General features: G+C 36.9%; 2 protein-coding genes across 2 annotated transcripts in view; one reads left to right on the forward strand and one right to left on the reverse strand.

The window, feature by feature from the left end:
* Window positions 1-7,012: 7,012 nt before the first annotated feature.
* On the reverse strand, window positions 7,013-11,054 carry LOC106081676 (transferrin-like). Its single transcript, XM_059367940.1, has 3 exons — window positions 10,645-11,054; window positions 7,321-7,693; window positions 7,013-7,257 (listed from the first exon to the last, which is right to left on the reverse strand). The coding sequence occupies exons 1-3, from the start codon at window positions 11,052-11,054 to the stop codon at window positions 7,138-7,140; spliced, it is 903 nt and encodes a 300-aa protein (XP_059223923.1). The 3' UTR covers window positions 7,013-7,137.
* A 2,347-nt stretch (window positions 11,055-13,401) lies between these two features.
* Window positions 13,402-26,333, forward strand: part of LOC106081820 (programmed cell death protein 4) — a 42,472-nt gene continuing 29,540 nt past the window's right edge. The window contains exon 1 of the mRNA XM_013244037.2: window positions 13,402-14,302. The gene's annotated coding sequence lies outside the window, so the exon portion shown is untranslated. The remainder of the gene's footprint in view (window positions 14,303-26,333) is intronic.

Genomic DNA, 26,333 nt, shown 5'->3' on the forward strand with positions numbered 1-26,333 from the left:
ACTATTGCAATATGGGACTCAAATGAAAGGTATTTGCGAGTAGAATACGAATATAGTATCCAAATGTGGGACCACGTTTCTGGGGGTCCACCCCTTCCCCAAAACACCCCCTAAACAGGACTTATTTACTGACCATGGGAATATGAGGCTTGAACAAAAGGTATTTGAGTGTAAAATTAGAATCTGGTATCCAAATATGGGACCAAGTGTTTGGGGGGAGCCTCTCCCCAAAAACATCCCCCAAAATGGACAAATTTACGACCATACCAATATGGGACTCAAATGAAATGTCTTTGGAAGTAAAGCACGAATCTGATATCAATATTCGGGAAAAGTGTTTATGGGGCCACCCCACCCCCACAACACCACCCAAATAGAAAGTATTTGCCAACTATTGCAATATGAGGCTCAAATAAGAGGGTTTTTTAAGTAGAACACGAATCCGATATATATTTTCAAGGTCAACTCACTGAGTGGCCGCCCATCCCCCAAAACACCCCACAAGCCGATCATATTTATTTGCCGACGATGGAAATATGGGGCTCAAATTAAAGATATTTGGGAGTAGACCACGTATCTGATATTAATATTAGGGACCAACTGTCTGGAGGACATCCCACCACCATAACAACCCCCAAATAGGACGTATTTGCTCACCAAGACAATTTGGGTCTTAAAGAGAGTGGAACTAAATATTTATAGTTTTTAGGGTCAATACCTCAAACCGAACATATTTGCTGATTAGAAAACGAATTGTATATCCAATTTTGAGGACAATGGCAATATGGGGTTCAAATAAATGATATATAGATATATGAGAATAGAGCACGTTGCTGATATATTTGGTTGCCCAAAAAGTAATTGCGGATTTTTTAAAAGAAAGTAAATGCATTTTTAATAAAACTTAGAATGAAATTTAATCAAATATACTTTTTTACACTTTTTTCACAAGCAAGCTAAAAGTAATAGCTGATAACTGATAGAAGGAAGAATGCAATTACAGACTATATGAAAAATCCGCAATTACTTTTTGGGCAACCCAATATTTTCCGGGCTTAGTGTTTGAGGGACCACCCCAATCCCCAAAACACCCCTAAATCGGCCACATTTACCGACCATGTCAATGTGGAGATTAAATGAAAGGTATTGGGGGGTAGAGCAAGAATTGATACCCACTTTCGGGACCAATTTTCTGGGGGTCTACCCCTTTCCCAAAATACGCCACAAACAGCAATTTTTTACTGACCAATATTATACTCAAATAAAGGTATTTGGGAGTAGAATGCGAATTTGATATCCAAATGTATTTAGGGCATCACCCCTTCCCCAATAAATAAATGGTATTTGAAAGAAGAGCACGATGCTAATATTTTTTTAGGGCCAAGTGTCTGGGGGACCACCTCACCCCCGAAAACTTCCCTAAATCAGATATCATGAGAATATCGTGCTGAAATAAAGTTTGAAATATTTGGCCAGCGTAGCGCAGAGGTTTGAATGCCTGGGTTCGAATCCTGGCGACACCATCAGAAACAAATTTTCAGAGGTGGTTTTCCGCTCCTAATGCTGGCAGCATTTGTGAGGTACTATGCCATGTAAAACTTTTCTCCAAAGAGGTATCGCACGCCGTTCGGATTCGGCTATAAAAAGGAGGCCGCTTATCATTGAGCTTAAACTTAAATCGTACTGCACTCATTCATATGTGAGAAGTTTGCCTCTGTTCCTTAGTGGAATGTTCATGGGCAAAATTTGCAATGAGAATATTTACCCTGATGTTCTTTCGTGATATTTTAAGTCATACAAAGGCTTTTGGGAAAATAACCAAAGAAATCCCTTTTACTGAATTTTCTCATTGTGTTTATTTATATGCCTGGCCAGCAGCCGGCCAGCAACACGCGCTGGTATCACATATTGACCGCAGGCTATAAAATTAACCATCGTCTGCTGTATTATTGGTTGTAATTAAATGGGGTAAGTATTGTTGTTTTCTTTCTTAATTGCCTTACGAAACATTATTTAGATTTTATTTCAGACATTCTGTCTCCTGTTATGATACAGAAATATTTTTTTTTTTATCGCTCAGACAACACAACACAATATTTGCATTTGCCGGCCGGCAAATATGTACAATGGGTACATACAAATAAAAAACAAAAACATTTTGTATTGATTAAAAGTCTTAAAAGATCTCGGCTAATTTCTACCTGTCAAACAACATCTTTTTCGAGAGCTTTGATGGATTGTGCAATACTTGATTAGAATACAATTTGTTCATTAAATTCTGTAGAATTTGTTTGTGATTTCAGCACTCAAAGAAAACTCAAGTAAGAACGTGCTAAGGTCGGCCGGGCCGAATCTTATATACCCTCCACCATGGATCGCATTTGTCGAGTTCTATGTACGGTATCTCTTTTTAGGCAAACAAAGAATATTGAATAAGAACTGTTATGCTATTGGAGCTACGTCAAGTTATAGTCCGATTCGGACGATAAATGAATGCTGAATAATGTAGAAGTCATTGTGTAATATTTCAGTTCATTCGGATAAGAATTGCGCCTTATTTGGGCTCAAGAAGCAAAATCGGGAGATAGCTTTACATGGGAGCTGTATCGAGATATTGATCGATTAAGACCATATTAGACACGTATGTTGAAGGTCATGAGAGAAGTCGTTGTACAAAATTTCTGCCAAATCGGAGGAGAATTGCGCCCTCTAGAGGCTCAAGAAGTCAAGACCCAAGATCGGTTTATATGGCAGCTATATCACGTTATGTTCCGATTTGCGCCATACTAAGCTAGGTTATTGGAAGACATAACAAAACACCTCATGCAAAATTTCAGCCAAATCGGATAAAAATTGCGCCCTCTAGAGGCTCAAGAAGTCAAGACTCAAGATCGGTTTATATGACAGCTATACCAGATTATGAACCGATTTGAATCATACTTAACACAGTTATTGGAAGTGATACCAAAACACTACGTATAAAATTTCAGTCAAATCGGATAAAAATTGCGCCCTCTAGAGGCTCAAGAAGTCAAGACCCAAGATCAGTTTATATGGCAGCTATACCAGATTATGAACCGATTTGAGTCATACTTAAAACAGTTGTTGGAAGTGATACCAAAACACCACGTGCAAAATTTCAGTCAAATCGGTTAAAAAATTGCGCCCTCTTGAGGCTCAAGAAGTCAAGACCCAAGATTGGTTTATATGGCAGCTATATCAAAACATGGACCGGTTTGGCCCATTTACAATTCCAACCGACCTACACTAATCAGAAGTATTCGTGCATAATTTCAAGCGCTTAGCTTTACTCCTTCGAAAGTAAGCGTTGATTTGTCCTTCTCGGGTCTTTTCCAGGTTTTGGCGCAGTGATTGATAGGGCCCAATTATCTCATTGACTTTAGGTTTTAATCTTTCACACAGTATGCTCGAGAGTATCTTGTATGCGATGGGAGAGGAGACTTATTCCTCTGTAGTTGGTACATTTCGTCCTGTCTCCTTTCTTGTGTACATGACAAAGTATGCTGAGGTTCCAATCATGGGGTATGCGCACTTCCAGCCAGATTGGGCAGATAAGCTGATGTATACGACTTATCAGCGTGTCGCCTCCCGTCTTAAATAGTTCAGCGGCTAACCCGTCAGCTCCTGCTGCCTTGTTGGTCTTTAGTCGGGTCACTGCTACTTGGACCTCATTCTGACTAGGAGGCGAAAATTCTATACCATCATCAGGGATTGGTTCTGTGGTATCCTCTTCGCCGCCAACATCATACACTAGCAATTGTGAAAAATGTTCTTTCCATATCCTCAGCATGTTATCTGTGCCAGTTACCAGATTTCCTTCTTTGTCTCTGCAGGAGGATGTGCCTGCACCAAAGTCATAGGTTTGATGTTTGATTCTTTGGTAGAATTTCCGGACTTTATTCTGACTCCTGTACATCTCAATTCTCTCACACTCACGTCTTTCCATTTTCTTCCTTCCTTCTGCGGAATAGACGTTTCTCCTCTCTCCTTTTCTCCCGATACCTCTCCTTCATCTGGCGCGTTGCTACTGATTGCAGGGTTGCTCTATATGCCGCATTCTTGGCTTCAGTAGCATCTCGATACTCTTGATCGAACCATGGGTTTCTTGGAGGCTAAACTTTCCGACTGTTGGACCAAAAAAGTCTTCCTTCCCTATCTTCGCATTAAAATCTCCCAGAACGATTTTAGTATCATGGGCGGAGCAGCGGTCATGTTCTCTCTCTAAGCGCTCGTAGAAAATATCCACGGTCTGCTCGTCTATGTCTTCAGTGGGGGCATGGACGCAAATAAGGCTGATGTTGAAGATTTTTGGCTTTTATGCGGATTGTGGCTAGGTCTCAAGTAAAGCTGGACTAACCACAAATCCACACCCAAATTCATGCCTCGTGTTACGGCAGCTATAGTTGAGTTCGTTACCGTTTGGTTTTGTAGTGACGCAATATCTGCCTTGTACTTCTCTAATACATCCGCCAGCGCGAATACTGCACCTTCTCCATAAAGAGTGCGGACATTCCTGGTGCAGATCCGCAATTCATGGTCATTTTTTCGTTTGCGTGGGTCGTCATTGTTGGGGTGGCCGTTTTTACTATTCCTTTGTTTCTCATAGTAGTTCTCACAGTTTTCCGGGGGCGGGTTACTGGCCCAGCACCCCAACCGCATGGGTTTTGTGGGATTGCACATGTATCCCTCGTTGTGGCGAGCCGCTTGCTCCTAGATCCAACGCTCGCCTCCAGCCGCCATTGGTTATTTGAAGGCACCAATAACTCGCCTTGTCATCTCTAGTATCATTGGCACTCAGTATTTAATTAAGAGTCAGTGCCACATGACTCCTCACTGAGACTCTCCTCTCGTAAATCGCCGACTGCCCGCGGCCGCATTTGCAGCTCCTCCGCATAAAAACGGAGCTTTCCACCATCCGCAACCTGTGGACGTGCCAGGTAGCTTTCAGCTAAGCTTCCCGTGATAACGATGGACACCACACAAGTCAGAGCTCAAAGTTCCAGCCTGTGTGGTGCTCTTAGTTATCCCGTATCGGCCGGGGAAGCCCATAAAAGCTTTATTTATTACCCGATTTCACAGAAATTTTAAGCAGTGAGTTGTTTTTTTTAAGTCTTACTTACCATAATCCTTCGCTCAAATTAAAAATCCTTAACTTGTATACACTGTTGTTGTTAAGTTCATAATTATGATAGGCTATTAATTTTAATCACTAGCATAACTCCCCCAAAGAGCACGCAATCGCTAGTTGTCATTAGCATTAAACCATTCGTTATAAATTTTTCCATCCAATATCAATATTCGCAAAACGTTTCTGAAGAATTATGAACTTCAGACAAAAATTGTTAAGATAAAAGGAAATAAAAAAAAATCTATAAAAATTTTGCATTTGCAATTTGTATTCAGTTGCTATTTGGCTACCAGTCACGTCTTCTATGCCCGGGGAATCACCTATGACGAGTTATCGCTTCATGTCTGTCCATTTCATATGTTTGACTAGTGTGCCCTGACATGTGGGGCGTCAGCTCGATTGTCTTGCTAGTTTGTGTTTTTTGCTGCTTACAATTATTGCATTTCCATTCTATGTCAGAGTATGGTACAGTCTCAATCAAAATTGAGAAGAACAAATTTGAGCATAAGTTCTGGGGGATTCGAAGACAACCGATTTTACTATATATCGGTGGATCAGTTGATATGGCCATCGAAAGCAATGAAGCTGCCATCTTGTATTCTACACAAATATTTTTCAGTAGGGACTTAAGGCCTAAATACCCAATGCTTGGGTATTTACCCGGTATGGTCCGATCTGGACGATATTCAACAAAAAGATGTTGAGGTCTATCAAAACTCACTGGTTCAAATTTCATCAAAATCGAGACAAAAAGGCTTCAATATTCCAAAAATGGTCCGATCTGGACCATATATTTTATGGGATCAAGACTTTAAATCGAGATATCGGTATATATCGGGGCTATATCAAAATGAGGATCGGTTTGGGCCAAGATTTGGAAAAATGTCGAAGAGCCTAACACAAACCTCTGTTCCAAATTTCGGCAAAATCGGACAATAAATGCGCCTTTTATGGGTCCAAAACCTAAAATCGATAGATCGGACTAAATGACAGCTATATCCAAATCTGGGCCAAATTGAAGGAGGATATTGAAGACCTAACACAACTTAATGTCTCAAATTTCGACGAAATCGGACAATAAAAGCGCTCTTATAGGCCCAAGACCTTAAAAATGCGAGATCGGTCTTCTCAGGCATCTGATCGGAAACCTCTTCCCTTCCTTCCAGGTTTCCCAACGTCGCCTCGATTATTCTGCTCCAATTCTCAGCCGCAGTGGCTGCTTCACTCTTAATCTGTATGTCAAAGGTTCGGATATCTAGAATAGTTTCCAGTGCCCTAGTGGGCGTGGTCCTCATCGCTCCGCCTATGCCAAGAAAACATGTTCTCTGAACCTGTTGTATGGTCCATATGTTGCACTTGTTCTCTATAGCAGTCCACCAAACTACTGAGAGTACTCCGATTTGGTGGGCCACGGGAGTACCATGGTTTGGGGAGGGTTAGGCCGACGCATGCCATCGAAGACCGGCATGCCAGCGAACCGATAAAGACATTTTTCCTGTGTGTTTAATTTCAAGTGTTTAAGTACCCGCTGTATTTGTCCATCCACAAGCTGGTTGATTTTAGTTTTTTTTGTCCCTCCTTTTTGGCAATAGGTGTTGGCAAAGAACCGCGCCCCATCCACTGAGCCACAGCCGGAGCTCAACCGCCAGCAGCCAGCGCCCGCCAGCGTCAATTGCCACTCCAGAGAAAAGGTGGAGCGACCTCCTATGGGGGTACGTGACAAGAAAATGGTCTAATCACTCTTCTGTAGAGCCAGTGGGCTATCCTTGGATTCAGGCCCAATTTCCAGCCTACGGCCCGTCTACATAGTGCCCAACATCACCTAAATGTGACACTTCCAATAACCACCGCTGAAAATTTTTCTGATGTTCTTGCCAGGATTCGAACCCAGGCGTTACTTCTCTTTATTATAGCCATATAAAATACTTTCTCAAACATTTTTTGCGAAAAAACAAGGGAAAATGTTTGAATTTGAGGCTGGAATCTATTTACAACAGACTTTTTGGGTCGTGGGGCTGTTCATCATCATTACAATGGAGATAATTGAAAACATTCTCATTGACGCCATTACGATAAGTGGGTTGCAAATCTATGCCAATGGTGTTTTTCTGCAATTCAAAAAAAAAAAATAAGATAAAAAATCCACCATATTTTCCACTTTCAATACCCACCTTAAAGATCACATTATCCCTTCCCGAAAATGTATCCAGAAAATTAAAGGATGTTTCCGGTCCAAAACGTTGTAAAATAGTCTCAAACATATTTTGCATTTTACGCACTTTATGCTGTGGTATTGTCGATCTTACAAACACTGCCCTCTGTAGGCCAGCCTCAACATTACATTGAGGATAATCTCTAAATTCGCCTGGAAAACGATTGGGGCATATGAGAACTTCTTCATCATTTGGCTGATATGTAGCGGAATCTTCAATGCGAATGTAGGGACCCAAATTGACATTGGTGAAGCCACAAATGCTGTGACCCCGTTTAAGGTTAAAGAACACAGCAGCATGAAATTCACGATGCACAGAGTGGTTGTAGTAACTGTCAAAAAAAAAGAAAAGGAGAATATCAAATGTAAATGAGGACATTCAAGGAACCACTTACGGCCTTTAATTCACCGAAAACAGCTGTTTCCCTTTTTTAAAATCAGCTGGTTTCAATGAATTTTGCGAACGAATCGAGTGAAAAAATAAAAAAGTCAGCGATCTAGGTAGTTAATAAGATTGCAAAAAGCATTCGGCTGACATGCAATTTTTGAATTTGGAATACCATTGACGATGCCAAACTGTTCCATTTTTACATTCTTTCTTTGTTTACGTTTTCTCTTATTTGGGTCAATTTCAATCGGCAGATTTTAACAACCCTGATGTTTAGGGGACCTTTACACTTTTTGATGTCGACGTAATCTTCTATAAATGTACCCTGGAGGACATGGCGAAACAATTACAGGTGGTCTCATTTGTACAACAACAATTTCTCAACACAATCAAAGAAACTTGCGCTCCTGTGTGTATGTAAGGATTCACTAATAGAAGATTAAGTCACAAAAAGTGAATAGACCCCATGAACATCATTAAGATTGTCAAAAATTTGCTTATTGTGAATGTTAACAAATGTCACTAAAATTTTTTTTCCCTTACAAAATTCAACATATGGCACAACCACGCATTATTTTAACTTTTTATTTCACATCTTTTCCAATACGGCTTGAAATATCTAATTTTTGTGTATTGATATGGACAAACGCTCATTGCAAGCAAGCAAACAAGTAAAAAGGCATTAAGTTCGGCAGGGCCGAACTTTGGATACCCACCACCTCGGGTATATATGTAAACCACCTTTCGTCATAATCCGGTGAAAAATGCATAATTTATGCCCCCATTGCAGCTCTATCGAAATATGGTCTAATAAGTATAAGTCATTGTTCGTATCCAAATATAGATCGATCTGAACCATATACGACACGGATGTCGAAAAGCCTACCATAAGTCACTGTCCCAAATTTCACCGAAATCGAATTATGAATGTCCTTTTTTTTGGGTCCAAAAGCTTAAATCGAGTGATCGGTCTATATGGCAGCTATATCTAAATCTGGACCGATATGGGACAAATTGCAAGAAAGATATGGAAGAGCCTAACGCCATTTTGGCGCCATCGGACAATAAATGCGCCTTTTATGGGCCCTAAACCTTTAATCGAGAGATTGGTCTATATGGCAAATCTGAACCGATCTGGGTAAAATGAATAGAGCGTGTTGAAGGATCTAACACAACTCACTGTCCCAAATTTCGTCAAAATCGGACAATAAATGCGCTTTTTAGGACCCAATACCTTAAATCGAGAGATCGGTCTATATGACAGATATATCCAAATCTTGACCGATCTGTGCCATTTTGCAGATAGATGTCGAGGGGCGTAGCATAACTCAATGTCCCAAATTTTGGCGACATCGGACAATAAATGCGCCTTTTATGGGCACAAAACCTTAAATCGGGAGATCGGTCTATATGGCAGCTATATCCAAATCTGAACCGATCTGGGCCAAATATAAGGAGGATGTTGAAGGTCCTAACAGAACTCACTGTCCCAAATTTTGGCGACATCGGACATTAAATATGCCTTTTATGGGCCCCAAATCTTAAATCAAGAGATCGGTCTGTATAGCAGCTATATCAAAATCTGGACCGATCTGATCCAAATTGAAGAAGGATATCGAAGGGCCTAACCCAACTCACTGTGCCAAATTTCGGCGAAATCGGACAATAAATGCGCCTTTTAAGGGCCCAAGACCTTAAATCGAGAGATCGGTCAATATGGCAGCTATATCCAAATCTATACCGATCTGGGCCAAATTGAAGAAGGATTTCGAAGGGCCTAACACAACTCCCTGTCTCAAATTTTGGCAAATTCGACAATAAATTCGCCATTTATGGGTCCAGACCTTAAATCCGGAGATCGGTCCAAATGGCAGGTATATCCAAATCTAAACCGATCTGGGTCAAATTGAAGAACGATATCGTCGGGCCTAACACAACTCACTGTCCCAAATTTCAGCAAAATCGGATGATAAATGTGGGCCTAAGACCCTGAATCGGCGGATCGGTCTATATGGGGGCTATATCAAGATATAGCCCATCTTCGAACTCAACCTGCTTATCTACAAAAAAAAAGAATCTGTGCAAAGTTTCAGCTCAATATCTCTATTTTTAAAGACTGTAGCGGGATTTCAACAGACAAACGGACGGACATGGCTAGATCGTCTTAGATTTTTACGACGATCAAGAATATATGAACTTTATAGGGTCGGAAATGGATTTTAAAATTTGTTTAAAATAATTTACCAAGAAAGTCATATGTTTAATAAATTTTCTTCGAAAACTGAAATTTCAAAACGATCTCCTTAGAAAATTGAGTATTTACAAAATTTACCTCTATCGCCCAAAACACTCCCAAAACGGAAATATTTACCGACCATGGCAATGTGGGACTGAAACGAAAAGTATTTGGGGAGAAGTGCATGAAATTGATACCCGCTTTCGGTACAAAGTGTCTTTCTCTCATTTTTGTCATTTTCAATCAACACATTTCGACATCATTAATGTTCATGAGGTCTTTCCACTTTTTGATGTCGGCAAGTGACGTAACCGTTTTTAGTGAGCCCTAATACAAATCAAATGTATACAAATGTTTTTATAGAAACCAAATTATCTTATCGTGGAAACACCCCTTATAATATTTTTTTCTCACTTGAGTTTTATTCATGACATAATTACAGGCAGTGTACCGCAAGCAGCTGAGTAAAATTTTTTCCCGCGAAGTGCACTATCCATCAACGAGTTTTGGCTGTGTGTATGCATTCTAGTTAAGAACCATAGCACACACAAACAACGAAAAATGGCGCGAACTAGTAACATACTCAACACTGAATATTTTGTTGTTGGGCAACTGCCACTACCCGTAAATGAATATGTTTTGGTTTTATATCTACTTACATTGTCGCGTCATGCAAATCCACCACTGTTATATTTCTTGGTGCCACAGCTATGGACAAACTGCTATCATCTTCACGGGCAAAAAGTACTGGTCGTAAACCCACATTTCTTGCCTCCTTATAACCATGTCCCGTTAACACTGTCATATCTGTTGAACCATCACGTACCGAGCGAATGCAATTAGCACGCGAATCCCTTTGCACACATTCCATAGGCAAAACAACGGAATTCGATTTGGCCGTATTAACAGTGTAAACACATTTCTCATAGTCCACACTTTTGTAGGTGCACAAACGATATGGACCCAGATGGGGGTAGAAATCCAAATAAGGTCGAGAAAATACCAAAGTTTTCTCGACTTCACCCCAGGCAAATGCAGCCAATAGTAAATATATCGCAAATTTAAGCATGATTCTAGGTCTTTTAGCGAATTGACATTGAAAGTGTTGGTATTTATACTTTTCGAATTTGGAGCACTATTTCGAAGGCTAATGAGATTTTAATTGCATTGATAAGGGATTTTTACGAAAAAGAAATTTTTGTATTAACAATTGCATTATGGGAAACTGTAAGATACAAACTTTCTACTTTAGTAAATTATAAAAAAACAGGTAATTATGATAACAGTATCGCCTAGACAGTGGAACTAATAGACCAAAGATTTATGAAAAATCAAGTACAATGTAAACAACGCCACTGATTATAATATAAATATAACGCTCGTTGTTTATTTTTTCCTCTCAAAAAAGAATTTTAAATAAACAAATACAAAAATAAATTTTTAACAAATTTATTTTCAAAGTTTTGGCTTGGACAAAAATTACTACTTTTAATTGTTCAAACTTTATTAAAACTAAGCATTGCACTAATAGTTTAATAGGTTTTCGTTTAAATGGATATAATTGTATTACATTTGATTTCCATGTAGATGTTCTATTGAAAAAAATAAAATTCGCCTAAAAATCTCTGTAGTTAATGTCTCCAAGTAATTGCTCTATTATGAAACAGTATAAAAAATAATCAGGTCCTTGTTGACAGTAATGATCTGTTAATAATTTCCGTTGTTTAAAAACATTTGTTTATATTGGATTGATTAAAAACAAAAATGAGATTTAAAATTATAATTGAACTAAGATATATTCAAACATAACGGTAAAACCACATACAATTGTGAATTTTAATTTTTCTCATGCGCCTAAAACGCCACCACACTACTTGACTGTTTTGAACAACCCTGAAACAATTAGCTTAAAGAGGGCGCACAACATACAATTTATCGCAAAAATTCAATTCATAAATCAGGGTACTCTGTTTTTAATAGTAAAATAAACTTCAGTTAAACCTCGATTATCCAGCTCTCTCGGGACCGAGTTTTGTACGGAACATCGAAAACATGGTTAATAGAGGTTTTTTTTCTAAGATTTCACTTTTATTAGAGGTAAATAACGGTTAATAGAGGTACAAAACCACAGCTGATTTATGGGAAGTGAAAGAGCAGACGTAACTGCCAAAATCAGTGATTAGTGAAACTCTGATTTTGAGTATGTTACTAGTTTCATTTTTCGTTGGTTGTTTGTGTTATGGTTCTCTACACACACAACCAAAACTCTATGACGAATAGTGTACTTCGCGAGAAATTGTACTCAGCTGTTTGCTGTACACTAACTGGGTAAATACGTCTTGGCACCATCCCAGGATTCACTGAATAAGATTAAGCCAAGCAATCAGCCGATATACATTTTTTTTTTAATTTTTGGCAGTACTTGGCTTTGAGGATGTCAACTTTTTCTGTTTTTGCATTCATTCTTTGTTTACGATTTTTCCTAATGATGTTCATGAGGCCTATCCACTTGATGTTTTGCAGGTGAATCCTGGCACCAACCTCTAGGGCCATAAAAGGGATAACAATTAGGGGTTTTGCACGGTAATTCCTCCTATGACCTTCAACAGCTATACCAAATATGGTCAAAATCGGTTCATAACATGAAATAGCTCACATATACCCGGATCTCTCAATTCGACATATTGAGCACCAACCATTAATCAATACACGATTCACTTAATTAGATTGCGGAAAACAATCAGAAAAAGGCAAATGGTATGTCACTCAGCACTAAAGGTGTTATCACGCTATATGTGCTTGTCTTATGACATGTCAAATTTTGCTTTTGTTAAAGTTCCATTCGTACTACAGAACTAATTGAACAGACACTAACTGAATAATATTAAGCAAAGCAATCAGCCGACATATAATAATATGTTTGAACCATAACACATGCAATCAACGAATAATGGCGCGAATTAGTAGCATACTCAAAATCAGAGTTGCACTAATCACTGATTTTGACAGATAGTGCACTCAATATTCGGTTGTTGGGCAACTGCCACTACCTGTAATTGAATATATCTTGACTAAAATCAACAAAATGTTCTCACTTGTCTCAATTTTGTTCATCTGAATATCTTTTGACGTACAAAAATTGTTTGCGATCTTAGACTTTAAGTCATTATTATAACATATTTTGTATAGTAAATATAAGAGTAGTTCATGGTTATTTGTTTAAATTAGACACTGTGTGGCGTCAAGTTGCATTATCTGAACGAAATGAAAATTGAACAATAAATCATCAAAAATTCTCATTTATACAGCCGCCGTTGTAAATTTTTGAATCAGCGCAGCCGCCTATCAAAAAAGCCGCCGTTAACAATGAAAAGGCCTCGGCTTCGTTCACTGCTTCAAACATGAAAAGTGAAACATTTCGTGCATTCGTAAAGAAACCAGCGAACAGTAAACAACCAATCAACCAGAAGAGAAAATTTCCGAATTTTCGGGAAAATCCTTTAATTGTTAAAATTGAATTTGATTGTTATAACAACCTAACAATCAGAATTGTTAAGTGAGATAAAGTTAACAAAACGTGCAACGAAATACTAAAAAACTCTTTACGGTCAAAGTAGAACTAACAGAAAAACGGCCAACGTTTTTTTGGGATTAGCCAAAGTGTTAATTTTAATATCTAAAATATTTGTGTGTAACCCTTAAGTGATTTTGCAAATAAATATAAAGGAATCTTGAATAAAACGCAATAGACTACTGCTAGTTCCCTTTGCTGCATTTATCTTACATTTCCTGTTTTTTTCGTTGGCGTTGATTAATAAAGAACCCAAAATAAATACACAACTAAAAAACTTATAAGAACAGCAAGTTTATGCCCGTTCGAGTAAAACTGTTGTAATTCGGCAGAATACATACACATAAAAAGAGTGGAGAACAAAAATAAAAACATTCTAATTTGAGTGTATGTGTGTGTGTGTGTGAGTTTGGGTTTTGTCCGTTGGCAAAAATTTCGCCAATATAAGCAAAACAGCGAAATAAAGAGGAAAGGAACGCAACAGAGACCGATTGCAGCAGCAGTGCAGTGCTTTTTAATACATAAAACACAAAGCAAAACGGCAACAAAAACAACAACAACCCATTGCATTTTTCCACCGCAAGCATAAGTTAACCGGTTCTCTCGTTCCTCACTCTCAGTAAAACAAAATCAACAACAAAACGAAATAAAAAAAACTATCTTCCGTTGCCAACATCATCGGGATTGTAGTGTGTATTTAAAATTACTTTACATTCACAAACCCACAAACAAATACCGAAAAGAAGGTAAGACACAAAATGAATCTCTAAAATCCAGAATTTTCTGTTGCCTTTTTTCTGTTTGGATACTTCCAGAACATCGAAGAATACATTACCAAAATTTACCGATCAGCTGTAGAGTTTTTTTTTGTTGGCATGATGTGTCTGTGTATGTGTTTGAATATAGCGAAAGGGAATGAAGTTATGTGATACAGGCTTGCCAAGTTGTTGGAAATTTGTCTTGTTGGCGAAACTGGCTATTAATTTTGTAAATGCTATAAATACATACTTATATATATATGGGTGTGTTGTTCTCGTTTACACTTGTCTATACATAAATAGAATGTTTTTGAGCAAGGGCACGTGGTTTTGTGCACGTATCACCCCAGCATAGATGTAATTCCATGTTGAAAATCACGTAGCCAAAGAATTAGCTTGGAAATATTCTCCAGCATTGATAGAAGAGAATCTTTGAGATTCATAAGTTTTAAAATGCAAGGAAAAAGTCAGAAGGAAGTAGAAAACGAGGTAGAACACTTTTGGGTTTTTGGGGATTTTGTAAGTAAATCTGCAAGCGAATGAACCCTTTATTAGCAAATTGGTGCTTTAGCCATTTCACTTGGAACCCTCAGGACTATTTTGTTTGTCATGGACAAAAAGAAGAGAAAGAAAAACAATTTGTATGACCAGTCTAGACTAGAACGAAGCAAGCCAGTGTCTCATTGTGGAAAAACTTGTGTCAATTAGGTACTCGACCGATTTCTATCTGCACCTCATTTTCAAAAACTCTACAGAAGTTACCAGTTGTTGTTGTAGCAGTGTGTTGTACACTGAGGCGGCTGCCCTTGCCGATGAAGGAATCCATCGGGTCACTCCGTTATATACAACCGGCTGCCATGGGTTCGACCACTCTTAGACATCATGTGCGGTGTAAGGTTATAGTTATCTGCTCATATTCACAAAACTTAAAGAAGCATTAAAGTAGACTTATATGACAGATTTCCTTTATGGAACTAAACCTCCTATAACACTGTTTTAAGTTTTGTGAATATCGGTTGTAGTCTGCAATCCTCGGACATATTTCATTGTGATACCGCAAGAAGAATAATCTTCTTTGATATTATGATCCCACAATTTTGTGTGGTATAGGATTAAATACAGTCCTCACATTGTTGTTATCAATAAACCATCCTTTGGATACGGCTGAGTATTGGCCAATAGGTGGAATATTGAAGTGGAGTCCCCTAGACCACAACTCTAATAAGCATTATAGGTAGGTTTGAAAACTGCAACCTTCAAAGATTGCCAATAGCACACTTGCAGAGTGTTACATTTTAACTGACAAAACCCCAAGCATTCGCCAATTTTCAAATTTGGTTTCTTAGTAAGAGCCTGTATGATCCAATTTTTAATGTAAATACCTATAGGTATTTCATATATGATTTTTAACATAGGTTTCCTGTAATCTTGGCTATAACTTGGCATATCATATAATTCAAAGATGTATAGGTTGGTTTTTTGTTTGTTTATTGTTTAGTTTTTTCTTATCTGCTGTCCTTATGAAAGTAATATTCGTTATTGACGGTAATGTCGCTTTTACCTTCAATACAAAAGTACCCTTTTGTTCATTGTTCGTCCGCCACAATTGATTGTTTTGTAATTCAATATCATTTTTGTGGAATATGCCCCTGCAACGTTTTTTTATTTTGTATACGAAACCACCTGTCGTCACATATGGCAAACATTGTTTTTATATTGGCGTATGTTTTGATTTGCTTGGAATTTTCTTTCATTATACCTATTATACCGTGTTATATAGTAATGGATATTAAATCTCTTGCTTCCAGCGAATAATAGAAAAGAATCGTATAACTGTCTATAGTATCGCAAAAATTCCAGGAATTTTGGAAGGGTAATGTTGTTAACGCTTTACTAAAAACAATGCTTTAGCTTTTTGCTTTCTTTATATTCGTACCCGTTTAAAAAATGATTACAAATTTTTTCGGATTTTCTAAAAAAAATATTGTGATTTTTTTATACCCTCCACCATAAGATACTAATTTCGTCATTCTGTTTGTAACTACTCGAAATATTCGTCTGAGACCCCATAAAGTATATATATTCTTGATCGTCGTTACATTTTATGTCGATCTAGCCATGTCCGTCCGTCTGTCTGTCGAAAGCACGCTAACTTCCGAAGGAGTAAAGCTAGCCGCTTGAAATTTTGCACAAATACTTTTTATTAGTGTAGGTCGGTTGGTATTGTAAATGGGCCATATCGGTCCATGTTTTGATATAGCTGCCATATAAACCGATCTTGGGTCTTGACTTCTTGAGCCTCTAGCGTGCGCAATTCTTATGCGATCAGAATGAAATTTTGCACGACGTGTTTTGTTATGATATCCAACAACTGTGCCAAGTAGGGTTCAAATCGGTCCATAACCTGATATAGCTGCCATATAAACCGATCTTGGGTCTTGACTTCTTGAGCCTCTACAGTGCGCAATTCTTATCCGATTGAAATGAAATTTTACACGACGTGTTTTCTTATTATATCCAACAACTGTGCCAAGTATGGTTCAAATCGGTCCATAACCTGATATAGCTGCCATATAAACCGATCTTGGGTCTTGACTTCTTTTAAAGTACATTTTTATTATTTTTTTTAATATATTTATTTATTTTAAAGTATTTTTTATTATTTTTTTTTAATATATTAATTTTTTTTAATATATTAATTTTTTTAATATATTAATTTTTTTTAAATATATTAATTTTTTTTTAAAATATTAATTTTTTTTAATATATTAATTTTTTTAATATATTATTTTTTTTTAATATATTAATTTTTTTTAATATAAATTTTTTTAATATATCAATTTTTTTTAATATATTATTTTTTTTTAATATATTAATTTTTTTTAATATATTAATTTTTTTTAATATATTAATTTTTTTTAATATAAATAATTTTTTTTTATATATTAATTTTTTTTAATATATTAATTTTTTTTAATATATGACCCTGTTATGACTTTTATTATCCCTGGTATGTACGGTGCAAATCGGTCTATAACCTCATATAGTTCCCACATAATCCTCCTGATTAGTCTTTTACGGCCCCAAGAAGTTCAAATTTTTGGCTAATTTGACGGAAATTTTGTACATAAAGAACACATGTACCCTTCAACTAGTTCATTTGTGGCCCGGACGAACTTAGCACGTATTTACTTGTTTTATTTTTACTAATATTGTTAATTGATGGCCACCGTAGCTCAGAGGTTACCATGTTCGCCTATGTCGCTGAACGCCTGGGATCAAATCCTGGCGAAATCATCAGAAATAAATTTTCAGCGGTGGTTTTCCCCTCCCAATGCTGGCAACATTTGTGAAGTACTATGCCATGATACAGCACCCATTTTTTTATTTAAATTATTTTTTGTTTTATTTTAACATTATTAATTTTTTTTATTTTATTTTGTCATGTTTACTAGCTCTTTATTAATATCTTTTGCGCCACAAATTTCTTTTTCTAATTTTTGAAGTCATGTCATAGCTTACTCTATCCTCAGCACTTACGAAAATATACCAATCCCTTAATGGCAGGCCTGAAACTGGTGATTGAAAATCACCACCACCCACCCCACTGTAATGTAACATAAAGGAAAGTTTTGAGGAGCGCCTCGTTTACAGTAATTTTTATCCATATCTCAACATAAAAAATATATATATACACAAAAATGCCTACATGGAATAGCACTCTTTGGTGGCATTACATGAAATCATTCCTTTTTTAGTTTGCTCTTTTTTGCCCCATACGATGCGCTGTGTTGCGGATAAGTTCTGGTTGAATAGGTGTTTATTGTTGTTAGTGTAAAGTATGTTGGTGTCATGTGTTTTTTTTTTTGTTTGTTTTTATCGTCTTATATCACATTCTCCACCTAATGCTTGCCTTTCTTTATTTTTGTAACCGGTTCAATTCTCGCCTCCATACTTTTCTATATGTACGAGTATGTATTTACAGGATTTTTAGGTTTTGTTTTCTTTCTTTCGGGGACTGCCATGATTTCTCAATTCTAACGCCTTAGGCTCGATGTGTGTGTGTGTGGGTATGTATTTGTATGTTGGGGTTTCGTTCTCTCCCTTTCTTTCTACTTTGGCAAGCTTATACTGAGTTTTATTTAATGTTTGTATGTCCATATCGAGTTTAATTCTGCCCGTTTTAACCTTGAAAAAGAGAAGTGGTTTTTTGTTTTGCTGTTGCTGCTTTCTTATTAGAATTTTATTCACTTTACCTGGTTCTGCTATTGATGGCGATGAATAAATTGCCTGCCTTGTTTTGACAGTTATCGAAGAAAGGTGTGGTGATGAGAATGCAAATTACGAAGCCAGCATATGCTGGTAATAATTCAAACTATGGAAAACCTCCATTAAAATTCAAATTAGGAAATTTTAAATTATCAAAATCAAAAGTGTTAAGAAGAAATCAGGGGAAATGTGTGGAATATTTTGATTTCAATATATCTATTTTTAATTTACATTGTTTTTCCTGAAAACATAAGCAGTTATTTTTTTTTTTCAAAATTTGTGAGGTTTGGGGTAGGTGAAAACGTTTCACTGCCGCCTGTTGGTTGTTGTTATATATTCTTTTATTATTTAATAGTAGATATGTATTTACACATTTGTATATATCTACATACTGTTTCGCATAAAATTGCGTCGCAAATAAATACCCATCATCCTCATCATCTGTTTATTTTCAAATTTCTGTGTGTTCGTCTTTTTGTTGTTGGTAAATTTTCTTGCCGGCATTGCTGCAGACGCCGCCGCCGCCTGTTTTTTTTTTTTTTGTTATGATACGGCATTTGTCAGAATTTCGGGTAGACTTGAAAACAAAACACAAAAAATGAGGAGCAAAACCAAAACAACCTCAAACTCACGTAATAAGGAGACGTGGTACGACTAGTCTTTTAATGTATGTGTGTTTCTATGTGGCGAGTATATACATATTTACTAAAGAATGGCGGTATATACTAGATTGGCGTATACCATAAAAAAAATGTATAGAATAATTCCATTCAGCGGCAAACAAACAAAACACACAGACCTACAAAGCATTCGAAAAGTGTGTATGTACCGGGAGAACAAAAAAAAAAAAAACAATAACAAAAATAAAAAAATACAAGCGAACATAAGACCATAAGAAAATCGAAACAAAACAGACCCATTTGGATATTATGAACAGTGCATTGCCAAATATTATGGAGGTGTATAGTATACTGGATGATATACTTGTTTACATATAAACCATATTCAGGTACCTATAGTGAAGTTCAGATTTACTACACAACTATGTGCATTGAAAGCCATACACTTCTATAGTCCCATAATTTGCGTTAGACAGAACCAAAACTAATGGAAAATGTTATTTGAGGTCTTAATAAGAGTAGCTCTGGGTTTTCCAGGCCGATCTTTATACTCATCTGCTATGCAAGGTTGGTTTTATAAAGTCGCATTGGCTATAGTATCCTGATGAAGATCCTGCTAGTCCATTCTATATGAGAAGGTCGTAAATGGATTAGTGAGGTGTTGTCTGATTTTCCTTCTGACATGTATCGTAAAGGGGTGTAGATCAGTGACGCAGAAGCTAAAATAACTAACTATAATAAAAAAAGTAAGAACGTGGTAAGTTCGGCCGGGCCGAAGGTCGAATCTTATATACCCTCCACCATGGATCGAATTTGTAGAGTTCTTTGCGCGGTATCACTTTTTAGGCACACACAAGTATGATGGATAAGAATTGTTATGCTATTGGAGCTATATAAAGTTCTAGTCCGAGTCGGACCAGAAATGTATTGAATGTTGAGTACTGTAGCAGAAGTCATTGGGTAATATTTCAGTTCATTCGGATAAAAATTACGCCTTGTAGGGGCTTAAGAAGCATAATCAGGAGAACGGTTTATTTGGGTGCTGTATCAGGCTATAGATCGATTCAGACCACATTAAACACGTATGTCGAAGATCATGGGAGAAGTCGTTGTACAAAATTTCAATCAAATCGGATAAGAATTGCGCCTTCTAGAGGCTATAGCTATATCAGGTTATGTAGCGATTTGAATCATACTTAGCACAGTTTTTAAAAATCATATCAAAACCTTGAAGCAATGGTTGTAAGTCGTAACAAAATACTTCTTGCAAAATTTCAGCCAAATCGGATGAGATTTGCACCCCCTAGTGGCTCAAGAAGTCAAGATTCAAGATCGGTTTATATGGCAGCTATATCAAAACATGGACCGACATGGATAACTCACTACAGCTCGGACAATCGCTTTTTAAGTTATTAATATTGGCTGCTTGTTGTTGTTGTAGCCACATGTCTATATGTGGAGGTGGCGATCCTCTTGTAGCTCCTGTAGGTGAGCAAGCTCGTTCCGGTCTTTTGAACCGATCGCCGCGAGAACGTCTACCATTGGTAATTTAAAGGCGGCAATAACTCTCTTGTCATAGCAAACATCATAGGTACTCAGTATTACAGCAAGAGCCGGTGCCGCCCGCCCTCTCGTTGAGACTCCAATCGATATCGCATCCCACTATCAACAAACTGTCGACGCTCCCGGTAACTCTCAGCTGAGCTTCGCATAATGAAGATGATCGCCGCACAAGCTTCATTGACATATGTTTCGTCAGGTGGTGAATAGCGTGACTGATGATTTCGTTGAAGAGATTTTCACCAGACCTTGAATATAAATGTTTATTCGTTCGCACAGCTCATTGATGTTATTCCATTTGTTGGGACAGAACAGCCACCAAGTTTGATATTATCCTAGGATAGTAGTGCGTGGACGCAAGGTTGCAAATAGCCGCTGTATAAACCGATCCATCAATATCAGTTCTTGAGCCCCTATATGTCGCAATTCTTATCTATTCTGACTGAAATTTTGCACAATGATTGTCCTCTAACATCCGTACTAAAAATTATATGAATCGGTCTATAACTTGTATAGGGTTCCCATATAAACCGATCGGCCGGGCCGAATCTTATATACCCTACACCATCTATCGCATTTGTCAAGTTCTTTGAACGGTTTATATCCAAAAGCTAAAAAAAGGAGAGTGAGAGGTCAAGCAATAAATGGATAAGAGGTACTTGGTGTAGGTGCTTAAGAAGTCAAAATTATAAGATAGGTTTACATGGAAGCCATATCTGGTTATGGACCGATTCCGATCATATGTGGAAACCATATTAAAAACCAAAGTAGAGCTCAATGTGCCCACTTTAAACGTAACGTTATAAGAATTGTTGTTGTAGCAGTGTTCTGTAGACCGAGGTGGTAACCCTTTGCCGATTGAGGATTCTATCGGGTCAATTCGATACGTACAACCGGCTGCTATGGGATTGAGATAAGAATTGTACATTCTAGGAGCTTAAGAAGTTTAAGACTTGGCCTCCTTATAACTTTGGCTACATCTTCGGTTCCGGATAGCTGCGGTTCAGCGCCGACATGGAGCTGCCTCCTTATTCGCCTTGTCACTCAACAAATTTTCAATTAAAATGGGCTGCACACAGTTTCGAAACTGGTATATAGTTATCATTGAAGATATCGGTTGATTGTGGAACTAAACCATTCTGTTTGTTTTTGTATAGCAATAACGGTACCTATTACAATGCCAATTTAGATGAAATTTCGTCCGACTCTATTACTTACGATACTTATACCTCTAACTCTCTACTGAGATTAAATGTCAAATGCTTTCATTTTTAATTCAACCCACGGTGGCGAATACTCTCTTGGGTATTTATATACAATTTCTATAGACTGTTTTTCTTCCAAATGCGTTTCACAACCCTCTCACTGCCAAATCCCATCATTAGATCTTGTAAATATGTGTGTATGTATGCATGTGTATGTTTGCGAAGAGCGAATGCAGGGCATCTGCGGGGCAAGGACAACGATAACAAAAACATTGTGTGCGATACTTTGTCAATATCATGGCGCATAACCTTGAAATTACCAAAAGGGAGTTTCCCTTCAATATACTTTTTGTTGTTTATATCGCTCTTGATATCGTCCTCTCCTCCGCAACCTCGCCACCTTACAATTTTTGCTACAAGCTTTTGTTGTATACATAACCGCCGGTACAAACATAACCTTTGTCACATTCATATCTGCCAAGTATGTAACCCCCCAAACGATTGATGCAAATGTTGGGAATGGGGTAAATGGGAGCGCATTTCCAAAACCTAAAGTTGTATTCTTTTTGTGTGAAAATACTTGCGACGCAATTTAGCCGGCAAATGTATTGGCCAACCTATGTACAAATATAAAAAACATCAAATTTTATAGAGCACATAGTTTGAGAGAGTGTGTGTGTGTTTGTTGTAGGTGCTGTAACAGTCATTGAAGTTTCAATTAATTTAAAATTACGATGCCTTTTAAAATTTATCGCTCTCAGACTTTAATAAAAAAGGTCAAAAATTAATAAATTTTAAAAACACTTTAGAAGAAGTTAATGCGATAATCGTATATTATGCCCTCAATATCGCTTATACAAAGTTAATAAGTGCAATGAATGAAGTTTCTAATGTAAATTTGTCCAATAAAATTTCATTAAAGAAACATGGGGGTAATTCTCTCAAATCAAGTAATGCTGTCTGATTGAAATTGACGCTCATTGATTCAGCATCTCCATGCTAACCTCTGTGCCACGATGGCCTCCAATGGAACGTGGGACTATCGATCTGTTCTGGCAAAGCCCTGCGACACCAGTCGTTACCGAGAAGAAAATGCCATAACTCGGGATGCTCAGGCGATCGAAGTAAGACTGGTAGCCAACATCAGAGGAGAATAATACGTTCAAGGTACACAAGCTAAATCGGGATATCTCTGTACATCGAAGCTATCTATGTCAGGTTATGAATCGATAAGGACCACACTTATGCTGAGTTTACATGGCACATCATTGTAATAGTATTGGTGTAAACAAAGTTTCGTCACATGTACACATAACCATCAGTCATGGCTAAAAAAACCAAAATCATTTGATTTTTTCGATGAATGACTTCTATCGATTACCATTTACAAAGAAATGTGTAATCATTAATTGACAGATATTGAAAAACACGTTTTGTGACAAATAAGGTTAAGAAATGAGAAGTAAAGTATGAAAACTTAAATAAAATCAATGAAAAGAAAAGAAAAAATCGATTTACCTTTAAGGCAAAAGCTATAATCAACACGTACACATGATGAGTACAATCATGATGTGCCATGTAAACTCTGCTTTAGCAAAAATATTGCAATGGCTCTTTTAGACGGCACATCATGATCGTACACATCGTGTATACGTGTTGATGACAGGTGTTGCCAAAAACGGTACATCGATTTTTTCGTTAAATTTATTTAATTTTTTATACTTTACTACTCAATTCCTAACTTTATTTGTCCCAGCGTGTATATAATAATATATGTCAATCTATGATTAGACATTTCTTTGTAAATGGTAATTGCTGGACGTCATTCATGGAAAAAAATCAAATGCTGGCTGGGGTTATGACGTTTTTGCATATAAATTATACTATGGAAATGTATGGCATATACGTCGGAGTTTTCGACAGGCAATCTCTCGGGTCATAACAAAAGGTCTAAGGTTTGGACTGTTTAGGAGCATACTTCGAGTGGTAATCGTAACAGGCAACCCTTCCATTTTATTTATAAGTTTAATCTATTTTTTTACCTATATGTTGAATGCAAATTTTTTAATTCATTTCGTTTTCTTGTTTGACATATTCCCACCTCAAATCAGACTTTGAATAGTTCACTTTTTTTATTTACCTTATGAAATAAATGCGACGTATGGGACAAAAAAAGTGGAATATTTAGACTAGTTGTTTTTATTTCTTTGAAATATTTAAGAATTTATTTAAAAATGCCAACCATTGAATAACCTGTTTCAAAAGCCAGCCACACTTTGTTTACTTATGGTATAATTATATAGTTGAACTGTTGACTATCCTGCACAATAAAATTGAAATTAATGTTTTAAATTGTGGTCTAAACAAACTGTAGCATGGATTGGACTTTTTTAACCAATGGATCTTTTCAACAAGTTTTTTACGCTCATCTGATATGATTAACATAACAAATGGAAGAAAAACAAAATGCGACGTAATTAAAACTAACAAATTAATATTGCCAAGTTATATTTTTGTCAACAAACCCAGCCAGCTAAGCCAAAATGAAATCAGCATTTGCAGAGACAAAAAACAAAATAAATGCGTCGCTGATGACGGCGGTGGTGCTGATGGTGACAAGAACCAAATAAAATTCATTGCACTTTTGGCAGAGAAAAAGGTAATTCAACTTGAGCACTATGCTAGAACATAGAGCAACCATCACATACAGTATAGGCTAAAACCTAAGCACCCACTCAGTAAATTTTTTTTTTGAAATGTAATTTTTTCAAGAAAACAAGGTTATAAATTTTTTTTTTTATTTATTTACCTATATCTTTATTATTGGTAAAACAAAAACTTAAGGAATTTAGAATTTAATAAAAAAGTTAAAATTAAAAAACCTTTTTAAGTCGGGCAAAAGTAAAGCACCTCCATGTGAGTGTGTGGGTCGTACTAAAATTCATGTATGTTTTAAACAAAAATCCACCCTTCGTAATTAATATATAATGGAACACAAAACAATTTAAAAAGAGAAAATTCTGCATTTATTTGTAAAAATACTTAGATTTTATAGTATTTTTAGTAGTAGTATAAGTTAAATAGCCGGCCTTTATACTTTTCGTTCCTTGTAATGACGTACTGTTGTCTATTACGTTTCTCCGTCAAATCCGCTAACATGTTTGTATTCGATTCGTTCCCATATTTAGCGACATCAGCTGATTTTAAAGAGGAAAAACATATCTATATTTATATTGGAAGTTACTGTTTTAGTGAAATAGGGAGATCGCTTTATATGGAAGCTGTATCAGGGTCTAGACCCATTCGAACCATATTTGACACGTATGTTGAAGGTCATGGGAGAAGCCGTTGCGCCCTCTGGAGGCTCAAGAAGTCAAGATCCCAGATCGGTTTATATGGCAGCTATTTCAGGTTATGGAACGAAATCGGATTATTATTGCGCCCTCTAGTGGCTCAAGAAGTCAAGATTCAAGATCGGTTTATATGGCGACTATATCAGGTTATGGACCAATTTAAACCATACTTAGCACAGTTGTTGGAAGTCATAACTTAACCCGTCGTGCAAAATTTCAGCCAAATCGAATACGAATTGCGCCCTCTAGACGCTCAAGAAACCAAGACCCCAGATAGGTTTATATGGCAGCTATATCAGGTTTAGAACCGATTTCAACCATACTCAACACAGTTGTTGGAAGTGATAATTAAACACCTCATGCGAAATTTCAGCCAAATCGGATAAGAATTGTGCCCTCTAGTGGCTCAAGAAATCAAGATCCAAGATCGGTTTATATGGCAACTATATCAAAACATGGACCGATAAAGCCTATTTACAATCCCAACCGACCTAAACTAATAAGAAGTGTTTGTGCAAAATTTCAAGCGGCTAGCTTTACTCCTTCGAAAGTCAGCGTAGATCTAGATCGACTAGGGTAGGACAGATCGACTTAGAATGTCACGACGATTAAGAATATATATACTTTATGGGGTCTTAGACAAATATTTCGAGAAGTTACAAACAGAATGAAAAATTAGTATGCCCTCATCCTATGGTGGAGGGTATAAAAATGTGATAAATTTGTTTTCTTAAAAAAGTATCATTTTAAAAAATGTACTGGGGGGGGGTGCATAGGTTTTGTCCGATACTGTATATGCATACATACACCACATGTCTACGTTTCAATGAGGACCACCATGAACCAAAGCAAATCAGCATTTGATGACTACTTAAATAAACTACATTGCACATTGGCAATTTTTTGTAAACTAGAAAAGCAGAAACAAGCAATCTCCAATAACAACAGTACCAGCAACAACAACTTTGTATGCACATTTTTTTTCTATTTAACACATAGAGCTTGCATTGCA

Source organism: Stomoxys calcitrans, chromosome 4 (genome assembly GCF_963082655.1).
Source record: "Stomoxys calcitrans chromosome 4, idStoCalc2.1, whole genome shotgun sequence".
Lineage (NCBI taxonomy): Eukaryota > Metazoa > Arthropoda > Insecta > Diptera > Muscidae > Stomoxys > Stomoxys calcitrans.